Below are 23812 nucleotides of genomic sequence, written 5' to 3' on the forward strand. Positions count from 1 at the left end.
TTGTTGCGTTTTTTGGATTGATTTTCATTACTGAAAAATGTTTTAAACTAAACAAAATATGTAATTCTTCTCGTGTGGATAATAAAATATTTTTTGTGTACCTTAAGATTGCATATTTATTTCTTAAGTTTTATTAAGTCAGTAAGATTTGAAGATTTATTTGGAAAACAAGTTGTGATACATATTGTTTTAGCTTATTACTGCTCTAGACTAAAAGCAACTTTGTAAATATTTGATTAGAGTGACTTTCAATTATCCAGCTAGTATAAAGTGAAAACCGGTAGTGCATAATGAACCATTTTACTTTTATACACATTAATTAATTTGAAGTTTCGCATATGCAAACGTGAAATTTTAGAGGCGATTTTTCATTGCCGGATATTCACATAATTTTATTTTGTCAGATCAGAAAGAATAGGACATAGCTGAGGGGTAAGCCTTTTCGAGGAGATTAAATAAGCAGACAGTTCAACTGGAGATCATCAACTTCAAGAAAATTAGAAATTAATGCAAAAATAATGCATATATTATGCATAAAAGAACAAAAATAAATAATAATAAAGTAAATAAGAAATGGCAGTCCATGAAAAAATATATTAAATATAGAAATAACTAAAAAGAAAAAAAATAAGTAGGGTAAAAAATGAGCCTTATATTGAAAAAATCCTGCGGAAATGGTCACCCCAAAACGTTTTCGTATACTCTAAAATAAAGATGTCACCCTCCCCCGCTCCTCCACCAGTTGGATTGGACAGGACCGTAAATATCAGAAGTACGCTGATTTTTATTTCCTCACATGACTATACATTTTTATTTTCTCGCGTGTTTTACACTACTGACCAGAAGATGCTTATAAAATGCACAGAAAAATTTCAATTCTATTTGAAAGTAGTAATTTTGCACTCTTACATTTTTGTTTTAGTAAGTAAGATCTTCTTTAATTTTCCTGTGAAGTCTACTTTGCTAAGAAGGAAAATAAAATAATATTCACGGATATGATTAAAAGCTGTAAAATTTTTCTTGTAAGTACGATGTTTATAAATTGTCCAAAGCAATTTAGTACGCCGAGAAGACACAAAAATAAAATGATATTGACAGCGATGGTTGAAAGTTATAAAATTATTCTTAATATAAAATTAGAGACTGAAATGTTTACACTATTTTTTCACCATTTTCTTTATCCAAACGAATTTTAGCTAGCTCTAATAAGAAAGCCTTTTTTTATTTTAAATTCTTCTTTTTTTACTAGGAATGAAACTTTTGTGATTCTTTCAAACTATCCCATTATTATTTTCCTTGCCAAAATAATCTCGTGACTAGCTCGTCATTTGCTAACTCATGGCAGCAATGTACTTATTTCCTTAATTTTTTCTTTTTTCTTTTCTTTAAGTAAATGAATTCGAATTAAATTTGTCATTCACATGGCACTTAAAAGCTGAGGAAAATGACCAAATTTGATTGCTTTTTTCGAATTTGTAATATTTTAAAGAAAAACCGCGATTAAACATCTTAATACATTTTAATTTTTTGGATGAACTTTTATTCTTTCTTTTCCCACAATTATACTTAAGAAAATTCTGGAAATATGAGTGACAGAAATTGAAATATCAGAGCATGCATTAATCTTACATTTAGAAAAAAAGAATCATGCATTAAAATTAAATTAAACAAAAAATATTGGGAAAGATAAACATCGTCCGATATTATTATTTGTTGTTGGAATATTCCAAATCTTTTTAATCTGCTAGTTTTACTCTTTGCGGCTGATTTACTCCTTTAAATGATTCTGAATACCCCGGATGATACGGTAGCGTAGATGTGACTAGTTTTTACAGTTATTCTTAAATAATTTATAGAATTCTCAGTTCTCTGAAGTGTTTTCTGTTATCAAATATTCTGAGAAATTTTATATTTTCAGCTTGGTATAAAAACAATGACAACAACATTGTATTCGTTTTCAGGATCTACAATCAATTATATTATTAGCTATGTAATCTTTAAGACAAACCGTAATTATTAATAATGATTACTATATGCTTTGCACACTAATATGGTTAGGTGAAAACTATTTCTCTGTTCATTTTACTATAACATAAAAAAATTGCAAATTGTTAAATGTATAAGGAGATGGAAAAAAAGCAAATAAAGCTTTTTGATGTATTTCATTCCACATGGTGTTAAAAATCGAGAGAAGTGGCAAAAATATACTGCTTTTGATTAATTTTTAATATTTTAAAGCTAAATCGTTAGTTAAAACACTATATATATATATTTTTTTACAGCAGAATTAACTATTACTAATCATCTAGATTTTACTTAGAAAAATTCTTTTTAAACGTGCAAAAGAATTGTTACTTGAAATATTTTTTCAAAATTTTCGTGATGTTTTTTTTTTTTTTTCGATTTTGTAGCATTTTGTGCAAATATGATGTGGAATATCACCAAAAAATAACAATAAATTATAATTTTGAGAAAGCTAATGAATTGGGATATCAGAATATGTATAATCCTTCTATTTCGAGAAAATATGCATCAAAATTAAATTAAACCAAAAAGCATTGTGAAAAGATAAAAACCGTCCAATATTATTCGCAGTCAGAATATTTTGAATATTTTTGACCTGTTCATTTTGCTCTTTGTGGCTGAGTTACTCCTTTAAATCATTTTGAATACCCCGGCAGAGTAAGTGTGACTCCTTTTTAGGATTTTTTAAAAAAATTTATTGAATTTCAAGTTGTTTGAAGCATTTTCTGCGATCCAGTATCAAGACCTATTTTATTTTAGTTTCGTAAAAAACATTGCATTCTTCAGAGGATCTAATGTTTTATGATATTTTTTAAAAAAGTAATGATATGTTTAATTGATTTTTAATATTTAATTTAAGTTTTAAAGAAAGTTTAAATTTTAATATTTAACAGCAATACTATGGATGATTCCAAAGTAGTTTTTTTTTCATTTTTAGTATATAACAATTTGTCAGAATCGCAGAGAACAAATTCTTTGATGCATTTTATCATTTGTATTTCAACTAAAATATTAAGAAGATACTTTTGATTTCCTTAGTATTTCTTTATCTGTGTGTGTGTGTGTGTATGTGTGGTAAGGAGGGTAATTTCTGTAATGCATTTTCTCTCGAGTGCCTGAGAATCCAAATTTTAAGTAATATCTGATAAGAAGAAATCCTAAAAAAATGTAATGCACCAAAAAATATATTAATTGTTAAAATGATACCTAATGCTATAACATGTTCAAAAATATTTTTAAAATAAATGAAAAGTAGTCGATTTTCTTAATCTTTAATGATTACCAAACTTTATGACAAGCAAAACACACCTGTGAATTTTATTCATTTTCTGTTCATTACATTTCTTATCAACTGACAACTTTTCATGGTATAATGAAAATAAAAAATATATACTTATTGCACCATTTTATGTTCGAATACACCGGTAACTCCCAAACAAATATAAGCAGGCAGTCATAGGGATCTTCCCTCTGATTTCTTATATGCTTCAATTCCTTCGTCAGCACAATATTTTTTCATACTTAGATTTATTGTAGAAAGAGAAAACTTGAAAATGCAATGTAACATTTTCTCTTTCATCAATTGGTTGGCAATTTTAATATCGATTTATAAATTATGTGTCAAGACCATAAACAAGATTTCATTTATTCATGTTTTATTTATTTAAGATATGTCGCATCCAAATATACAGGAGGTTTCAAAACTCATAGGCAAAAATTAAAGGGGTTATAGGAAACATCTAAAAATGCAATTTTCACCATACAATGCATGGGCTGAGAGCAAGCGGCGAACTGCTAGATGGCGCTGTAATGGAAAAAATAAAGCGCGAGTTTTTTTACACATCGTTATTTCTACAGTGGATTTAAGAAGGTATGGCAATGTACAGTACTCAAGAAAAAGCGGACATACATTTTATGTATGGTTTGACGAGTGTGAAGCTTTTGAAATCGCAAGACTGTACAGTTAACATTTCCCGAAAAGACGCGTTGGAAGGATTGGTCAGGGCGAGCCCACCTTGGCCGGCACGTTCACCCGATTTCTCCTGTCTTTTTCCGGTGGGGCCATTTGAAAAGTCTCGTCTACGAAATCCCTATCATCTCCGACGAAGACCTAGTTCCAGGATTTCTGTTGTTGCTGAATGTGTTTGCTGGAGAAATGCTGGATGTGTTTGAAAAAGTGTGCCCTCACTACGTCGCAGGTGTAACGTCTGCATTACAGCAGCCAGTTTCTGTAATTTTGTCATACAAACTGTCAATAAAATTATTCAGTACCTCCTCTATCCGTTTGGTGTTTCGTTCTTTCATGTGACAGTAACGAATTCCTCCTATCGGTTCACTGTTTGCTCTCCGTCCATGCATTGTATGGTGAAAATTGCTTGTTTAGATGTTTCGTAACACCCCTTAAATTTTTGCCTGTGAGTTTTGAAACACCCTGTATATGAACATGAATGGACAAACTAACGAGCAGTTAAATATTGGATGGATTTTAACTGGAATTTGATGCAAATGTATAGGTGATTTGTGCAAGTTCTGAGACTATATTTTGAGCTACATTCATCTAACTCATATTCATTCAAGTTATTGTGTCACGTGCATACAAAAAAACAAACAGAAGAATTTTCCTTTCGCCGATTTCATACAAACTTTGATGCAGACATGCAACCATGATACAAAGGAAACTTACCAAATTTCACCAATTTAAATCCTTGTTCTGAATACTCGTGTTAATAAATATAATTTCTTAATTTTTTTTCTTTTTAGATCCAGACTGCACAAAAACTCGGTTTCAAAAACTTGAGGTCTAATGTTGCGACGATCACAATGCTTTCTTCTTGCTTACAGCTTATTTAGGGACATAAATACAGGATAAATAAATGCCGACTTAAAAAATTGGGGAATCATATCATGAAGCATGTGTATTCATGTAATATTCTTGCTATTTTCTGAAGACTATATACTTAAGTTACGTAATGTCCTTCGGAAGAATACATTTTCAGTCAAATTTTTAAGCCCTTCATTAAAATAGCTGAAAGGGGTGCGAGCTGGGGTTTACATCATCTCTACCATTTGACATTGTCGAATTTAAGAAGCATATATCAAGCATGCTTAGAAAAGTATGAGATGAGTTATTGCAGTACCTCTATATCTTTCATATTTCTGAAAGTACTTAAATTGGACATTTATAATTATGTCAAATTTTAACTTTCATCTGTTAGTTTCTGACAAAAAAATTTGTTACTTTCTTTTGTTTTCGTTTAAAAGTCCAGCAAACATGGGACTGTACAACTGTACACCTTCTATAGTGATTTCTTCAGAAACATTTTTTGAGTTTGTTTTCACAAGAAAATTTCATTAAATGAAAATATTTACGGAAGGAGTAGATAATTCATACATCATTTATTGCCCATTTATTTCAATATATTCTTGTATAATTATTCGCTAGTGCAGAAATAAAGTACATTTATTCTAAAAATTATATCTCAAAAACTTTATTCAAAACTGTAATATTTTTGTTAAGACAAAGAATAAAAATTTAAATACACGATTAATAATAATAAAAAAAGATAAAAAAATTCGTAATAAAAAAATATAGTACTTTCTTTAAACATAAATGCTTAAAGACTATTAACGAATTTAGGGATCCTATAAATTGTATTAGAGGTGTATTAGAATTGTATTAGAATTTACTCCATGTATTATTGCAAATCAACTGATCTCAGTTTATTTCTGTGGATAATTATGATATTTTAGTGATATTAATGTTTATTCAATTCTAAAAAATTATCATCTCTCACTAAAATCTATTACTGAAGGAATTAAAAATATTTATTAAATATTAAATACGTTGATGTATTATTCGTTGAAAATATTTATTCGCTGTCGAATATACTGTAGAAAAGAATACTTGTTCATATTGAAATTTTCATAATCCATTATAGAATAATAAACCCGAAATTTTTGAAGAAATAAAATTAAAAAAAAAACAACAAGGATTTGATAGTTAAAAAGTTTTTTATAGATACCACGAATTATGAAGAAAATATTTCTAAATATGTTTAAATTAATTTCATAAGACTTAAATCTCGAAAATATTACGGAATAGCCTTGAACCGTGGGAAATGAATATTCATATCTTTAATCCTGGGAAAATTTATTGTATGGGATAAATCCGCATATGCTTATTTTGAAGACATTCCACGTGACAATGATATATTTTCTTTATTTTAGCCCCTCACAACAGACTATAAAAAATTATTGATCTATTTCATTACTAAATTTGGAAAATGATATCTAAGAAAATAGTGATTCATTAGATATTGCGTTAAAAGATACCGTATCGAAATCCGATTTTCCCCCCCTTTCCATCTGTTTCTTGCAGCCAAATTTCCGAATAAATTTTGCATAAAATGGGAAACAAATTCATAGCAGTTAACATTTTGTCTTGAATTCTACAAGGTAAGGACTTTTTAAGAAAGTGTTATAGAAATAATCAGTTGATTTTTTCGTACCTATGTTTAGAAATATGCTTTGAATTGTTGAATATTTATTTTTCCTCTTGAACCTGAATATTCTTTCAGGTATTCTTTAGTTTAAATTTAAAGCATTTTTCTTTTAGTTCAGAAATGATGTCTGGTTAGTTTTGATATTTAAATAAATTCGAAATTGGAACAACTTAATTATATATTAGTCAAAAGTTTCTACTGAATTAAGTAAATACTGAGAAGAAAAATTAATTAATTTAAAATAAATTCAACTAACGCTAAAATTATTAGCATTTTTTTTTGTAGAATAGACATATGTATGTAGTATAACCATGATTTATTTTTACTCGTCATATGCGTTGAGCCGGGACACATTTGAACGACTTGAATTGAAAGAAAAAATTCATCTGTTATGTCCTCTAGCAGGACTTTTAAACAACAGAATTCAAAACTTTGAAGGGAAAAATCCATTTGAAATTGGTTTGTCTATTTTTCCCGAAATTCCTTTAAGATTGCTTCTACTCCCATATGTACAAACTAAATCATGCACAAATTAGGGCATTTTACTAACAGGAAACACTCCATGCTTTTGGCGTAATTCATATGGATGGACGTAATTCATATGGACGTAATTCATTTGGCGTAATTCATATGGATTTGTATGGATTCATATATGGCGCAATTCATTAGGATAAATAGGTTAGAAACAGCGGGTTAAAAACCATCATTATCTTGTAAATTAAAAGGGAAATTCTTTGTAATTTTAGAGCAGAATTCAATGATGTGGATAAGATTTGGGATAACGTTCTGCGAATCATCTTCTTACTCTATATTAAATTAAAGACTTCAACAAATCAATATAAAATTCTACTAAATAGCAATAATATCTTCAGCTTCTGAATATTAACTTCAACTAAGCTACAAATTTCTTTTAAATAAATAATGACTACTGACTTCCATTTGTTTTCACATTTAGAGAATATACCTTGTGATATTTGCTTTCAAATAAAAAAAAGATTTCAATTTTATAATAAAAGCCAAATTATTTATTCTTATTATGATTATTTTATTTATTCTTACATAAATTCTATGTACAGCGCTATAGCAAATTTAAGATATTAAAAATATATTTTACTTAAATCTATTTCACCTGTATTTTTTTCAGAACTACCTACAACATGAGCAATTTTAGTGTGCTCGGTTCTTTTCTTGTCTTCTGGGTTGCGTTTGCTTCTGCGGGAGTAATCTCCAGTCGAGATTATGTATCCGGGGAAAATTTCCGAAAATTGGCGTTGGCGAACAACGAGTTGGCTTTCAACCTGCACCGAAGACTCGCATCTGGCTCTTCAGGAAATATACTTTTCTCGCCATTTAGCATCTCCACAGTTTTCGGCATGCTTTATTATGGAGCCAGAGGAGAAACAGCTGAGGTCAGAATCGATGTTTTTTAATCTGAATTTTAAACTGATACTGTTATGAGCCGGTTGCAGGAACAAGAATAAATGTTTGAGATCTTTGAGCATTAGTTTTATTAAATTCTTGCTGATATAACCGATTTCGACGGTGATGAATTTATTTTCTGAATTCTTACGAGTGAAAAATTAACTATTTGTATAATTGCTAACAAAATTTCATCAAACCATATTTCAATGAAAATTTTGAAATATTTATCGGATAATAAATAATTATAGCAAAGATAGAGCTAATTTACATGAAAGATTTTATTATAAAATATTCTTTTATGAAATTTATAAATACATAAAATATTTCTTAGATCCAAATTTATTTTTAATTAAGTTGTAAAAATCTGCGGCGCCAAATGTTCTTAAACTTCTATATATACTCGAAATAATTACACTGAATTAATTAATATTTTAAAACTTGAGAAAATTATTAGTTTTTAGATTATTAAAAATAATATAATACAAGAGTATAAAATTGTTTTCAGTGTGTGGGTCTATTTATATGTATCTCTAATGCTTGAAATATGAAATCAATCATTTTGAACTGTGTACTTATCGACTGTTGTAAGAAAATGGCCAACAATTATTGACAAATTTCTAAGCAACATCTCTAAGCAATAATCAAATTAAAGAAAATATATTTAAATTCCAACAAGGTAAAAAATCTTATTAATTGAAAGTTAAAATATTTCACTTACTTTTTTTTTTGGCTATTTGAAATTAAATGCGATGAATATAGTCTGGACGCTGCTAAGTTGCTTTCTTGTGCAATATTGCGCATGCTCGATGAGAAACGAATTTCCAATTAATAAAAAATAATTATTTAAGAATTAAGCTACAAACCTTTTACTGAAACCTTCATTATGCTTTGTAGGATTTATGAGTATAATTTGAAGAAAATTTATTCAATAGTTTCGTTTTTTACTGGGTTAAAAAAATTCAGCCTTTAATTTTATTTATATAGACTTCAAGAGATGTTAATTCATTTGAGACGAAAATACTCTTCTTAGATATGATGCTTTTAAAATCAAAATAGGAGAATGGTTGTGTTAACAAAATAATTATACTCGTTTTCTGTAACATATAATAAATCAAATATAAAGTACATACAAGTATTAAAGGCTAGAACGTCTCTTTCTCTCAAAGCAATTTAAAATCAAAGGAGCCAATTTGTGTTCACATGAATTAAATTAAATGACTGGCACCGATTTAATTAAGAAATATATTTCATATCTTGAAAAAGAAAAAAAAATATGGATAGCTTGAGCATAAAAGATGGAGTAAACATAACAATTCATAAGTGATACTACCATAATGCGAAAGAATTCGGTTCTAAATATACAGAGCGATTCAAAAGTTCTTAGACAAACCTTAAACGTAATTTCGACACAAAGAGACAAATTATTTCTATAACAGAGAAAAAAAATATGAAGACATAAAAGCAAAGGATAACTACTTACAGAAAGCTCTCTGCCGCAGAAGAAAGAATGCATTATATAAACAGTGCAACATTAGTTGAATTAATGCAAATCACTAAAAAAATAACATACAACAAATTTACATTATAATTTAATGGAGCAGCATTATGAATAATAATAGTAGCATTATGAATAATATAAGAAGGAGAAATTTCGTTCTGAAAAGATACTCAATTTATATGTCGTACACGTCCAATGATGATCAATGACTTAAGATATACTGTACAATACTCAAGGTATTTTGTACAAATAATATTGATCAATTACAGGAGCTGAGAGAGGTCCTTGGTTACGAGAGAGCCGATTTACCAGATGAACTTGTCCACAGCACTTTCAATCATTTCCTGAAAGCCGTTTTACGGAATAGAGATTCCACAGACAGATACGTTTTCGACGCCGCTAATGCTTTACTTGTCGATGAACGATTTGAAATGTTTGAGGAGTACAGACGCAACATCCGGGAGTTGTACAGAGCAACCGTACAAAATGTGGATTTCTCCAGTGAAGCTTCCAAGATCGTGGAAGAAATCAACGATTACGTCAGGGAGAAGACGAATGGGAAGATCGATAGGGTTTTCGACGAGTTGGGCCCGTCTAGTGTTTTCGTCTTATTGAACGCTGTGTATTTCAAAGGAGCTTTTAAGACTCAGTTCAAGCAGGAAAGAACAAGATATGAAGTTTTTTATAATTACGGATTGGAATCAGAAGCAAGGTAGGAAATGTTTTGATGCAATTATTAAAGATATATTGGTAGCTAAATGGATCAATACAAACTGTAAAATGATGAATTTGGAATCAAGTATGAGATGAATATTTAATTTTATGATTGTATACATGTAGAAATTCATGAAATACATTTTTTTTTAAAAAATATTGAATCATGGCCTTCTGGTGAGGTACAAAAATCCAAGGAGAAAATCTTCATCACAAAATACTTATAAATAAAAAAGATGGACAGACTGTTTCAGAAGTAGTAACCTATAGTTTTAAAGACTTTCATTTCTAATTATTGCTTTATCAATCTCAAAACAGAATCTTTTATTCTAAACTATTTTTTATTAATGGGATACCAATCTGAAAAGTTATCTAAATTCTGCAATTTTATTGCTTTCATTAAAAATTAAAAAAATATATTATGAAATGTTTAAGAATTTATTTTAAAAAACAGTATAATGTAAAAATGTTGGAAATAAAATTGGATAAAACATTACAGAAATTTTATGTTAAGGTGCACGTACACACTAGAAGATTTATTATTTTTAATTTTAACTTTAAAAATCCAGTTTTTTCACAGTAGGTCATTAATATATGTTTAAACTCATTTCAGTGAGAAAAAAAAATCATATTACACTAGTTATTAATTAATTAAACAATATTTAATAAGCTAATTTCCATATTTTTTGAAATATGATATCTTGATTTCTAATTTGTACAGACACACAATTCAGTTGGAAATTATGCTTAGTATGAGTCTTTATGTTGTCTGTCTCAATCAAGTTATAAAAATATATAGTTTTTTTAACAATTTTTTTCATTAACTATGAACAGAAAAAGCGAGATTTTTTCTGTAATTTTAACTTTTAAATAGCAATTAAAAATGTATTTCTATAAATATAACTTTGATTGAGGCACAAAACATCCGCTATTTCATGCAGATTATTTTGATACACAAATAATTGTATTTCGTTAATTTATTGTTGAGTTATGATTGTTTGAATGAAGCAACATAGTGGGAAAATATCATTCTTCATAAAATGAGTTTAAAAAAATCGTAACTAGAGTTTTTAATGAAACCACTTCAAGAAAACTAAATATAACTCGAGAAATATTTCGAATATTGACAACATCTTGGTATCGTTTGAAAGCTAAAGGATCAGAGAACATTATTAAGCAATAAAAAAATATTCGATATTTCGAACGATTTTTGAAGTTTCAAGTGTGTACATACACCTTAAAGATAATACTCTTTTCAGGAGAGTGCCTATGATGCACGTAACATCTTACTTCCCCTATGCCTCTTTCGATGAATTCCAAGCCTTGGAATTACCGTACGAGGGAGAAAATATCAGCATTCTCGTCTTGCTGCCGAATGAAAGAGATGGAATCCATGATCTTGAAGAGAGTTTCACTCCTGAAAGACTAGCTAACGTCCAGCGACGGTTGTACAGAACTAAAGTAGATGTCTCACTGCCGAAATTCAAGCTTCAGCTCGAGAAAGAATTATCTCCCGAAATAGAAGACCTGGGCGCCTATCAGATCTTTAGGTCTGGTGCTGACTTCTCAGGAATAACCCAAAGCAAGGATGTATTCGTGAGCCATGTCTTTCACAAAGCAAGAATCGAGGTGAATGAAGAAGGGAGCGAAGCAGCGGCAGTGACAGAGATCGTTGCAGAAGAGACGAGTCTGATTCTTGAAAAACCAAGATTCAGAGCAGACCATCCTTTCCTGTTCGCTATTGTTGAAAAAAGCCGCAACTTGATATTCTTCTTGGGTCGTGTAAATAGTCTGTAGAAGCATCCAAAGTTTGGAAACCAAAATCTGGACAAACATTTTTCGAAGATACAATATCTTTACTTTTAAAATAATTTTTTAAATTGATTTTTACTACTGGAAAATATTTTAAGAAAATAAACGATGTGATTCTTCTTATGATAATAAAATATTTTTTATCTATTTTAAACCTGCCTATTTATTTTGCCTATTAATTTTTCGCCTGTTTTTAAATCTGACTGATTTAAATTTCATTTCTAAAAGAAGTTGTGATTTGTAATTATTTTAGCTTTTAGTTGCTTTAGATTAGAAATAACTCCGAAATTAAGTATTGAGAATGAATTTATATCATTTTGGTATCAAATAAAACCTGTATCATTTAATCAATCATTTTTTATGCGCATTTCATTAAGTTGTTTCGAGCTGGTAAAGACGGCATTACATGGCCGATTTTTCATTGCCAGATAATCAAAAATTTTTGTTTTTCACACGATGTCAAAGCTTTCGTGAAGAATATAGCATAATTGAGATACAAACCTCTTCGAAATGACTTACTAAGAGTACAATAGAATTGGAAAATTCCAGCGTGAAGAATATTGGAAATTAATGAAAGAAATAATACATCTATAATGCCTAAAATAATAAAAATAACATAACTTGGAAATAAAAAAAACATGGTAAATCAGAAAAAGCTTAAAATAACTAATAATAGGTATAAAGTCAAAAATAATGCAGAAAAAAATTAGTAATGCCTGAAAAGAAAAGAAATAGAAAACCTAGCAGGAAGGGTTTTACCCAAATTTTTCTCGCCTACTTTAAAACAAAGGCGTTATGGCCTCTCCTTTTCTTAAAATAGGCATTACAAGTTCACAGAATTTTATTTTCTAATCTGAAAGTTGTGTGTGTAGTTGAACAGAAGACCTATTTAAATATGGTTTGCTTACCAACAAGCAGAGAAATTGCATGTCTGTGAAAAAAATTGATTCTATTTCAAAGTATTATTTTGCACTCGAACATTTCACTTTTTAGTAAGAAACGATCTTCATAAATTTTTCCTTGCAGTTTACTTTGTCAAGAACAAAAATGAAATGATATTGATAGATATGATTAAAATTGTAAAAGCATTCTTGTACGATATTCATATATTGTACAGTGCATTCTATAATGATAGCAATAAAATGATATTGACAGCGATAGTGAAAAGCTACAAATTTATTCATAATATAAAATTAAAAGAACTAAAATTTTATACTTTTTCTGAAACTTTTTTTCTTCAGTATTTTTACCTGAACAAATTTAAGATAGCTTTATAGCTATTTTATAAGAAAGCAAATTTTTCTTTTATTTCAAATTTTTATCAAATGACCTAGCAATTAACTCTACTATAAGATAACTGGGTGATAAAAATTTTGTAATTCTTTGAAACTTTTCCTCCTTACAATTTTCTTTGCCAGAAGGATTCTGTAGATTAGCTCATTGCTTGCTAAATTGTGAAATCAGTAAAATTTTTGATCTTATAAATTATATTATCAAGAAATCTGTTCTGATGTGATTAGTAAAAAGATTCCATGGAGGACGTCAAGAAAAGAGTAGGTAAAAATTATGATTATGTTATTTACATATTATTTATTAAATTATAAAGAATGTAATCTTTAGTAGTAGGTATGTAAATAAGAAATGGCTAATATAAAAATAAACAACAGGAAATTTTCAGTTATTGAAAAATTATTTATACTCTCTTAAAATTTTATTTTTTGTTAGAATAAAAAATTGCTTGTTTACGGTCATGAGACTAGAGTATCTTTTGTAGTATTTCTTTTACCACACCTTTGACATTTAGGCCAAATTCAAATTTGTATTTAAAAAAAAAAACTGGATAATGCATTAGTATTCTATTGTAAACAAATTAACATTTATTTACAATAGAATGATTTACAAACACTATTTAAAATAAAACGAAGTATTACAACACTGATAAAAAAAATCTGAACTTTACATTCTAAACTTATTATTTTCATTTTTGAGTTAGAAATTATCTGCTTTCATTCAAGGCATTTATTTTTTTTTCTGTCTAAATAAGACGCATACTACTCAAATATCTATGATTTTATCTAAAAGTTATCAAAAGTTATCAACTTTTCCAACTCCAAACAAGCTGCACTTTAAAGTAAGATAGCTTGTACATAATCATAAGATTGCAAGTCAAATGTGAAGCTGGAATTATAAGTGATAGAATAAAACGAAATGCTTTTGGCTTTGAAGTATTGAAAGAAAACATTAGAGTTAGTCAAATACTGAAATTTTTTTAAAGTGTCAACAGTGCTCGCGTTTTGAAAATGTCAGGGTTCTTATCAAATGCATTTTGCAATTTTACGTATTTTGTGGTGAAAGGGTTCTTCATCCCTTTTTTATACACTTAGTAACTTGACAAATATAAATTTTTATTAAAAATGCGTTGCAGTAATAAATAGCAAACATAAGATTTGATATTTCTTTTAAAGAAAAATATTATTTCAGAGAAGCAATACCTATTACGGAAATCCCAAATTCAGCAAAATATAAAAAGGAAGACACAGTTACAAAACTTAAATTCTCATTTTAAATTCGTGAAAATAAGTTGCGTAATTTCTTGTTTCTTGCGTTCTTTCTTCTATTTAAACTTACTTACTTTCTTCTATTCTTGCTCTGCATCATTTAAACTGTATAGAATTCCTTATTATATTGCACTGACTTACATAGAACACTATATCTATTTGCAAACAATTTCGACTCTTTTTTTTCAAAGAAAAGTAAATATTCTTTAATAAAATAAACTATTGAAATAAATATAAAATGAAATAGTTTATTTAATTCAATAAGCACAACAGAGTAAAAATGTAGTAGTTTTCTAATAATTAAATAGATTATACAAATCGATGAAAATGAGCATAAGTTTGAATAAATAGGAATTAAAACGAATATTTTATAGTAACTAATTAGTGTATAATCAAAATAGATACATTTATTTCTTGCAGAAATATTTTCAGCAATTCGTTAGAAAAAAATCCAAACAAAAAGCTCTTAATAACACAGTTACAATTCTGACATATTCACTGGCATATCCATTTGAGATATCGGAAATGATATTTAACGGTTAAGAAACTAATTAAAATATATTTATGCCATTCGATTTCTTTTCATACAAATTAACTCTTTCTTCTCATCACACTAAGAAAAAATTTGTCATTACAGGCCAAAAATAGTTTCGCAAAATTTTTGCGATGTTTCCAAGTAGCACTTATTTTTGGATTTTGAGACTTCAGATACAAATACGAGGTAATATCCCGCTTAAATGAAAATAAATTGTAGTTTGGAGAAAATAATCTATAAATGAAAAATACTGAAATATCAGAGTATATATCAGCTTTACATTGGGGGAAAATTATATTAAAATTAAATTAAACCCAAAAAAATTATTGTGAAAGGATGAAAAAAAATTAACAGTTCAATATTAATTGCAGGTACATTTAAAATATTTTTGTTCTATTAGTTTCACTTTTTGAGACGGATGCATTCCTTCAAATGATTCTGTATTCTCCGGATATTATGGCAGGGTGGGTGTAACTTACAATTAGAATTATTATTTTTTTAATTTATGGAATTTCCAGTTATCTGTAATGTTTTCTGTTATCCATGATCTTCACCAACTTCATAACTTCTTTGTAAGGAAACACAGTATTTGTTCACGGGATCTGAAGTTTTAAGAAAGTTTTTGGACATGTAATGATAAGTGTATTTGACTTTTAATATCTGGTATCTATTGAGAGGTGTTTCCTAGTTATTTTATATTTAACAACAGGAGTATGGATGGTTGCAATGAAGCTTTCTCCCCCATTTCAGCACTATCGGAATATTTATTTTGCTGTTTCTATCTGCCTAAAATGTTTGAAATTGCTAGAATCGGAAATAACCAGTTCTTAGATGTTGCATCCCTATTTTATTTTGACAAAAAAATTGAAATCATACGTTTGGTCCTTGCTGAATGTTTTGCCTGGTGGAGGCAGATTTGTAATTCTCGAGTTTTTGGTCGAGAACTCCTCAATAAAATCCGTAAGTAACATCTGGGGAAAAGAAAGTGTAAAATATCACGCAAAAAAGTTAATATGCATAAAAATATTGTAATAGCTAAAATATGTTATCGTAAACAAACAGAAAAATATTTTTAAAAAATGTTAATGTAAAAAATGTTACAAATTTAAAAACAACAAACAATTACAAAAGAGAATGTTAATGTAACTTGAATGTTACACATTCGAGTTAATTCACATTTTAAGACTTTAAAATCGCATGCGAAAGCAGAAGACATCAATAAATTTCTTTTATTTTTTCCTTGTTACGTTTCTCAGTAACTCTCACAGTATAGAGAAGATTTAAAAACAGATGAATATTGTATTGTCCTTGGATGGAATACAACCATAACGCGAAACGAATACAAGAAAATAACCATTGGGGATATTCTCTTCACGAGTTTCTCGTGTACTTCTGCATTACTGTACATTTCGTATTTGAGTTTATCACATAAAAAAAAGACATGAATATACATTTTATTTCCTCTGTCATCGATTTCCACGAAATTTTGATGCAGAATTATACATCAAAAACATAAATCGAATTTCTTTTATTTATCTTGTTACGTTGTATCACTTTCAGATATACATGAATGGCCAGATAAAAAAAAATAGTTAACTAGTAGATGGATTTGATTTAGAACATGATAATATCGTTCAGGTGATTTGTTCAGAGGATGAAAAAATATCTACCAAGTTACATCCATCTAGATCCATTCCATTCAAGTTATTGGGAACAAATAAATACAAAAAAAGCATATTGATGAGATTTCCTTTGACCTATTTCATATATACTTTAATACAGGCATAAAATCTTGATGAAAAAGGCACTTACTACATCACTAGTTAACATAATTGTAATTCTAAACATTTGCATTAATAAACATAATTTCCAATAATGTTTTTCTTATTAGGTTCAAGCTTCACAAAAACATTGTTTCAAAATGTCGAGGTTTAAGGTTATCACTATTTTAATACTTTCTTTTCGTTTACAACTTATTTGTGAAAATGAATGCCGCTTTAAAATTGGTGAACCATATTATGAAGTATGAAATTTCATATAACATTTTTGCTACTTTCTAAAGACTTTATTTTTAAGTGATACAATGTGCTTCGGAATATTACATTTTCAATTAACTTTTAAGGCACTTATCTAAATTAACTGAATGTTGAAATTCAACATAGTTATAAATGCCCAAGATGAGCTGGTGCTTATATCACTGCTACAACCTAACGTTTACGAACTTAAAAGACAAATATCTGCGGTCTTTTAAAGCCATCATGCATGTTCAGAAAATTAGGAGATGCGTTATTATGGTACCGCTGTGTCTTTCATATTTCTGAGAAGACTGAAACTGGACTCTTATAATTATTTCAGATTTAAAATTTCAACTGTCGGTTTCTGACAAAACGGTTGTGCTTTGTTTTGTTTTATTTTATGAGCCCCGCATAGTTGGGATATTTGTTTATATACACACCTTGTATCGTAATTTCTTTTCGTAAGTCCTTTAGAGACAATTCTTTTTTAGTTTTTTTTCACCAGCAAATTTCATTAAATGAAAATCTTTACAGAAGGTGTAGAGGATTCATTTATGAATTATTGCCCATTTATTTCAATTTATTTTCGTATTCCCGATCGCTAAAATAAAATAAGGATATTTTAAAAATTATAGCTCAAACTTTATTATAAGCAGTAATATTTTTGTGTTGAGATACCGAATAAAGATTTAAGCATACGAATGATGTGATGAATAAAATAATAATAAATAATAATAAAATTAATAGAATAATATGTAATAAAAATATATTTTCTTTAAATATAAATTCTTAATGATTGCTAACGATATAAGGAATCAAATAATTTTTTTTTCTGATATAGTAAGTTGTATTAGAATTTACTCAATGTTTTATTACAAATCAATTGATTTCAGTTTGCTTCTGTAAATAATTATAACATTGCAATAATGTTATTATTTATTAATTTCTTTAAAATGATCATCTCTCATTGAAATCCATTATTGACGAAATTAAAAATATTTCTTAAATATTAAATGCATTGGTTCGTTGTCGAATATATTGTCGAGAAGAATATGTGTTCATATTGAGAATTTTATAATCCATTACGGAATGATAGACCCGAAATTTTAGAAAAAATAAAAAAATGAAGGAATGTGTTCTTTAAAAAATTTTTACAGACACCTTGAATTCTGCGAAAAATTAGTAAATAGTGCTGAATCCCCCCCCCTTTTTTTGAATTTGATAGGACAGACCTCTAAAATATTAAGAAATAACCTTGAAAGGTGGGATAATGAAAATTCATATCTTTAATCCTGAGAAAGTTTAAAGTATAGTAAAAATCCACATCTGCTTATTGTTAAAACATTCCTCGTGACATTTTTTTTTATTATTATTATTTTTGCCCGACACAACAAACTATCACAAAAATCCTTCATCTATTTTGTTACTAATTTTGGAAAATGATATCTAAGAAAATAGTGATTCTTTGCATATTGCGTTAAAAGATACCGTATCGAAATTCCAATTTTTTTTCTCCTTTCCCATCTGTTTCGTGTGACAAAATTTCACTTCAAATTTTGTATAAAATGGGAAACAAATTCATAGAAGTTAACATTTTGTCTTGAATTCTTCAAGGTAAGGAAATTTTTTAAGATATTGTTATGGAAATTATTAATTGATTTTTTAGCATACATTTTTTAAACAATGTTTTGAATTGCTGAATATCGATTTTGTTTGATGAATTTTAATGTTCTTTTAGGTGTTCTTTCTTTTAAACTTGAAACATTTTCCACTTCGTTGCGAAATGTGAGGTGTTTGGTTGATTTGAATATTTAAATAAATTCCAGTTTGAAAAAACTTAACTGTACATTAGGAAAAACATTCTATGAAATAAATATTGAGAATAAAGGATATTTATTTTAATATAAATTGAACTAACACTAAATTTTACTATTTTTCTTACGAATGGGATATATATGCAGTGCACCGTGATATATATTTCTTTGACATATGTATCGAGCCTTGACATTGATTGCACACTTCAAAGACTTGAATTGGAAGAAGGCATAGGTTCTGTTCTCTAGTGGTACTTTTAATCAACAGGTTCAAATGTTGAAGGAAAAGAAAACAGTTAAATGCAGTTGGTCCATTTTTTAGTAATTTTTTTAAAGAAAATGTCTCCTCCCATATGTAAAAACTTAATCAAGCGCTACCTAAGTCGATTTGTGTAACAATAGGCACTCTATGGTTTTAATATTTCATATCAACTAGGATACATATGCTGGATACAATGGTCTAAAATCCTTTATCATCTTGTAAAATAAAAAGCACATTATTTGCAATTATTAAACCATTGTTTGGTGATACGGATAAAAGTTGGGATTGAAACCTGGGAATCTTTTTCTTACGCTTTATTAAAATAAAGTTTTCATCAAATAAATATTAACCACTATCAAATTACAAATTTCTTTTAAATAAGTTATGATATAATTATTCACACATGAAAGCTGATCTCTCTATATTTTTGTAGTATCGACTTTCATTTGTTACAGTATTTAGATGGTATTTATCTTAGGTTATTTATTTTGAAATGAAGAATAAAGATTTAATTTTTATATTAAAAATCATGAATTATTTTTACGTAAATTCTATACTCAACAGAACTGTGAATTAGATTTCCTTTCTTTAATTTTATTTCACTTATATTTTTTTTCAGAGCTGCCTACAACATGAGCAATTTTAGTGTGTTCGGTTCTTTCTTTGTCTTCTGGGTTGCTTTTGCTTCTGCGGGAGTAATCTCCAGTCGAAATTATGTATCCAGGGAAAATTTTCGAAAATTGGCGTTGGCGAACAACGAGTTGGCTTTCAACCTGCACCGAAGACTCGCATCTGGCACTTCAGGAAATGTATTTTTCTCGCCATTTAGCATCTCCACTGTTTTCGGAATGCTTTATTATGGAGCCAGAGGAGGAACAGCTGAGGTGAGAATCGATGAATTTGAACCAGAATTTTAAAATGCTGCTGTTATGAGCGGGTTACAGGAATTGAAATAAATGGATGTGGTCTTTGAACATTAATTTTATTAAATTCTTGCTGATGTATCTAGCTTCATCCGAGTTGAAATTATTTTTTGAATTTTTACTGTAAAAAAATTATATATTTGAATAATTATCAATGGACTTTCAGCAAAACGTATTTCAAATAATAGAAATTTTTTATAAAATTTTGAAATACAGAATAAATAATTATAGGAAATTAACTTATATCAAACTTATGTCTAAGGCTAACTTATATCAAGGATTTTAATATAAAATATTAGTTCATACACATTTGTTAATACGTAAAAAGCTTCTTAAGTTTGCTTATTTATTTTTAATTAAAATGAAAACGTCTAGTTTAATTAATAATTAATTAAAATGAAAACATGAAAGCATTAACTTTATTAATTTCTTGAGCAACTTTACCCTAGATGAAATTTATTTTTAGATTTTTACGAATTAAAAATTAACTATTTGTGTAATTGTCAACAAACCTTCATCAAAACATATTACAATTAACTCGGAATTTTCGAGAAGATTTTTAAGTAAGCACACTATAATAAATAATTATATCAAAGATTTTAATGTAAGCTATTCTTCCATATAAATTTATAAATCCATAAAATATATCTAAGGTCTGCCAATACATTTTTATTTAAATTGATAAAATCTGATGCACAAAATATTTACAAATTCCCTTGCATTTTCGAAAAAAATGCAGTGTATTAATTAAATTTTAAGACTTCAAAAATTAATATTTTCTTAAATTGTTAAAAATTTTACAGTTAGAAAAATACAATATTTTAATAACCTGTGTGAGCGATAATTTAGATCGATTTTCATTGCATGAATTTATCAATGAAGAAAAGGTTGCATCAGATAAATTGCGAAACAAAAGTGGAATTAATACAAATTGACACTAGAATAAGGTACAGCAAATTAATAAAATAATCTAATAAAAACACATTTACATGTGATATGTAAAAGCAATAATGGTATAAGAAGAAGAAATTATGCTAAGTTAGAATTAGAAGTGAAGACATCATTTTAGAATTGTAGAATGGTGCTGAAAATATTGCTTTATTTTATTATAAGACATGCTGAAAATAAATCTTTTTTCATCGCATGATGGTATGAATGTGCATAAAAACAGTAAGAGATTTTTAACAAATAGTATTGATGGATTGTACAAATAATACATTTATATTTAGTACAAATAATATTGCTTGATTGCAGGAACTGAGAGAAGTGCTAGGTTATGAGAGAGCCGATTTACCAGATGAACTCGTCCACAGCACTTTCAATTATTTCCTGAGGGCCATTTTAAAGAATAGGTATTCCTCATATAAATATGCTTTCAACGCCGCTAATGCTTTACTTGTCGATGAACGATTTGAAATGTCTGAGGAGTACAGACGCAATGTCCAGGAATTGTACAGAGCAGCTGTACAAAATGTGGACTTCTCTAGGGAAGCTCCCAGGATCGTGGAAGAAATCAACGATTATGTCAGGGAGAAGACGAATGGAAAGATCTACAGGGTTTTTGACGATTTGAGCCCGTCCAATATTTTCGTCTTATTGAATGCTGTGTACTTCAAAGGAACTTTTAAGACTCAGTTCAAGCAGGAAAGAACAAGATATAAAGTCTTTTATAACTATGGACTGGAATCCGAAGCAAGGTAGGAAATTTATTTATGGAGTTACTAAACATATATTTATATAACATATTAAAAAAAGAGATTGTTCATCAGTAAATAAGTTTAATTCATAAAACAAACAATTTTCAATTAGTGACAAAACAAGTATTTAATGATTGCATACATACAACAATTCATGAAACGAATTTTATTTTCAAATATTTTTGCAACCACGCATAGCCACCGAGAAAAATTCCAAAATAGAAATGAGGAACATTTTATCACAGAATGCTTATAGAATATGATACTTTATTAATATTGATGTAGTTAAAATTATCACAATCTTGTATTCATAAATTTTAAATAAGAATTAAATAAATTTTTTACTCCGAAAATTCATTATTAGAAATTTTTTACAACAAATATAACAACATGAACTCATGAGTATTATTACTTCACTAAAAATAAATTTACGCAGTTAAATTGATTTTTTGATTAATGCTCTAATAACTAATAATTTTTTGGGAATACACTTTAAGAAGAATTTTCAAAAGAAAGAAACTATCACACTAGTTGCAAATATATTTGCAATGTGTTATTGCCTTTGGCCTGATGCATAATTATTATATCCACAGTCAATAATAAAGATCAACAGACAACTCTAGTTATTTTTAGTTAAAAGTCTTTCAACTCTAATAATGGCTTAACAAATTTCAAATGAAGAATTTTTTTTATTCTAAGCCATTTTTAGTTAAAGAGACACCAATCTGAAAAATGATCAAAATTCTATACCTTTATTATTTCGATAGGATGTCAAAAAATATAGATAAATATTTAAATTTTAATTAAAGGAATAATACAATATAAAAAGTAGTAAAAATAAAAATTTTTAAAAAATTTAAAATAATTTATTATAAGAATCAAGATGGTTCTTTTTCAGGAGAGTGCCTATGATGCACGTAACATCTTATTTTCAATATGCCTCTTTCGATGAATTCCAAGCCCTGGAATTGCCTTACAAGGGAGAAAATGTCAGCCTGCTCGTCTTGCTGCCAAACGATAGATGTGGAATCTATGATCTAGAAGAGAGTTTCACACCTGAAAGACTAACCAACGTCCAGCGACAGCTGTACAGAACTGAGGTAGATGTCTCGTTGCCAAAATTCAAATATCAGTTCGAGAAAGAACTCTCCCCATATATGAAAGCCCTTGGTGCCAATCAGATCTTCAGGACTGGGGCTGACTTCTCAGGAATGACCCAAAGCAGGGACGTGTTCGTAAGTCAAGTCTTTCACAAAGCAGTCATCGAGGTGAATGAAGAAGGAAGCGAAGCAGCGGCAGTGACAGAGATCGATGTAGAAGAGACGAGTCTCAATCTTGAAAAACCAAGATTCAGAGCAGACCATCCTTTCCTGTTCGCTATTGTTGAAAAAAGTAGCAACTTGATCTTGTTCTTGGGTCGTGTAAATAGTCTGTAGTAGCATCTAGAGTTTGAAAACCAAAATCTGCAAAAACATTTTCCGGAAGATATAAGGTTTTTACTTTTAATATAATTTTTTTCAATTGATTTTCACTACTGGAAAATGTTTTAAACTAATAAATGATGTAATTGTTCTTATAAGAATAATAAAATATTTTTTTATGTATTCTAAATCTGTCTATTTATTCTTTGCCTTTTATTAACACAGACTGATTTAATTTTTTTTTTTCTAAAAGAAGTTGTGATATGAAATAATTTTAACTTATAGTTCCTTCAGATTAGAAATAGCTATTTAGAATGAATTTATATTATATTCATATTAAATAAAAGCTCTAGTAATGAATGACTAATTTTTTTAATGCACATCTAATTAAGTTATCGTTTTGAGCTGACAGAGACCATATTTCAAAGCAAATTATTCTTCGCCAGATATTCAAATTTTTTTGTTTTTCCATGGTGTCAAGGCTTTCGTGAAGAATATAGAATAATTGAGATACAAACCTCTTAGAAATGACTGTCTAAGCGGACACTATAACTGGAAAATTCCAGGGCGAAGAAATTGGAAATTAATGAAAGAAATAATGCATCTATAATGCC

General features: G+C 28.3%; 1 protein-coding gene across 2 annotated transcripts; it reads left to right on the forward strand.

Annotated features, from left to right (window-relative positions):
• Positions 1-6392: 6392 nt before the first annotated feature.
• Positions 6393-23330, forward strand: LOC129985116 (intracellular coagulation inhibitor 2-like). 2 transcript variants are annotated; one of them, XM_056095030.1, is made up of 6 exons: positions 6393-6480; positions 7672-7936; positions 9717-10159; positions 19777-20041; positions 21335-21777; positions 22676-23330. In XM_056095030.1, the coding sequence occupies exons 2-6, from the start codon at positions 7685-7687 to the stop codon at positions 23211-23213; spliced, it is 1941 nt and encodes a 646-aa protein (XP_055951005.1). In that variant the 5' UTR covers positions 6393-6480; positions 7672-7684; the 3' UTR covers positions 23214-23330. The 2 variants fall into 2 exon arrangements, with proteins under 2 accessions (XP_055951005.1, XP_055951006.1); XM_056095031.1 differs by lacking the exon at positions 6393-6480 and adding an exon at positions 6485-6602.
• Positions 23331-23812: the final 482 nt, after the last annotated feature.

The sequence above is a fragment of the Argiope bruennichi genome, chromosome 9, assembly GCF_947563725.1.
Source record: "Argiope bruennichi chromosome 9, qqArgBrue1.1, whole genome shotgun sequence".
NCBI lineage: Eukaryota > Metazoa > Arthropoda > Arachnida > Araneae > Araneidae > Argiope > Argiope bruennichi.

Coding starts and splice junctions, on each gene's coding strand:
- LOC129985116 (XM_056095030.1), top strand. CDS start 7,685: ATGAGCAATTTTAGTGTGCTCGGTTCTTTTCTTGTCTTCTGGGTTGCG. Junction 10,160..19,776: donor GGATTGGAATCAGAAGCAAG/GTAGGAAATGTT, acceptor ATTTTTTTTCAG/AGCTGCCTACAACATGAGCA. Junction 20,042..21,334: donor CCAGAGGAGGAACAGCTGAG/GTGAGAATCGAT, acceptor GCTTGATTGCAG/GAACTGAGAGAAGTGCTAGG.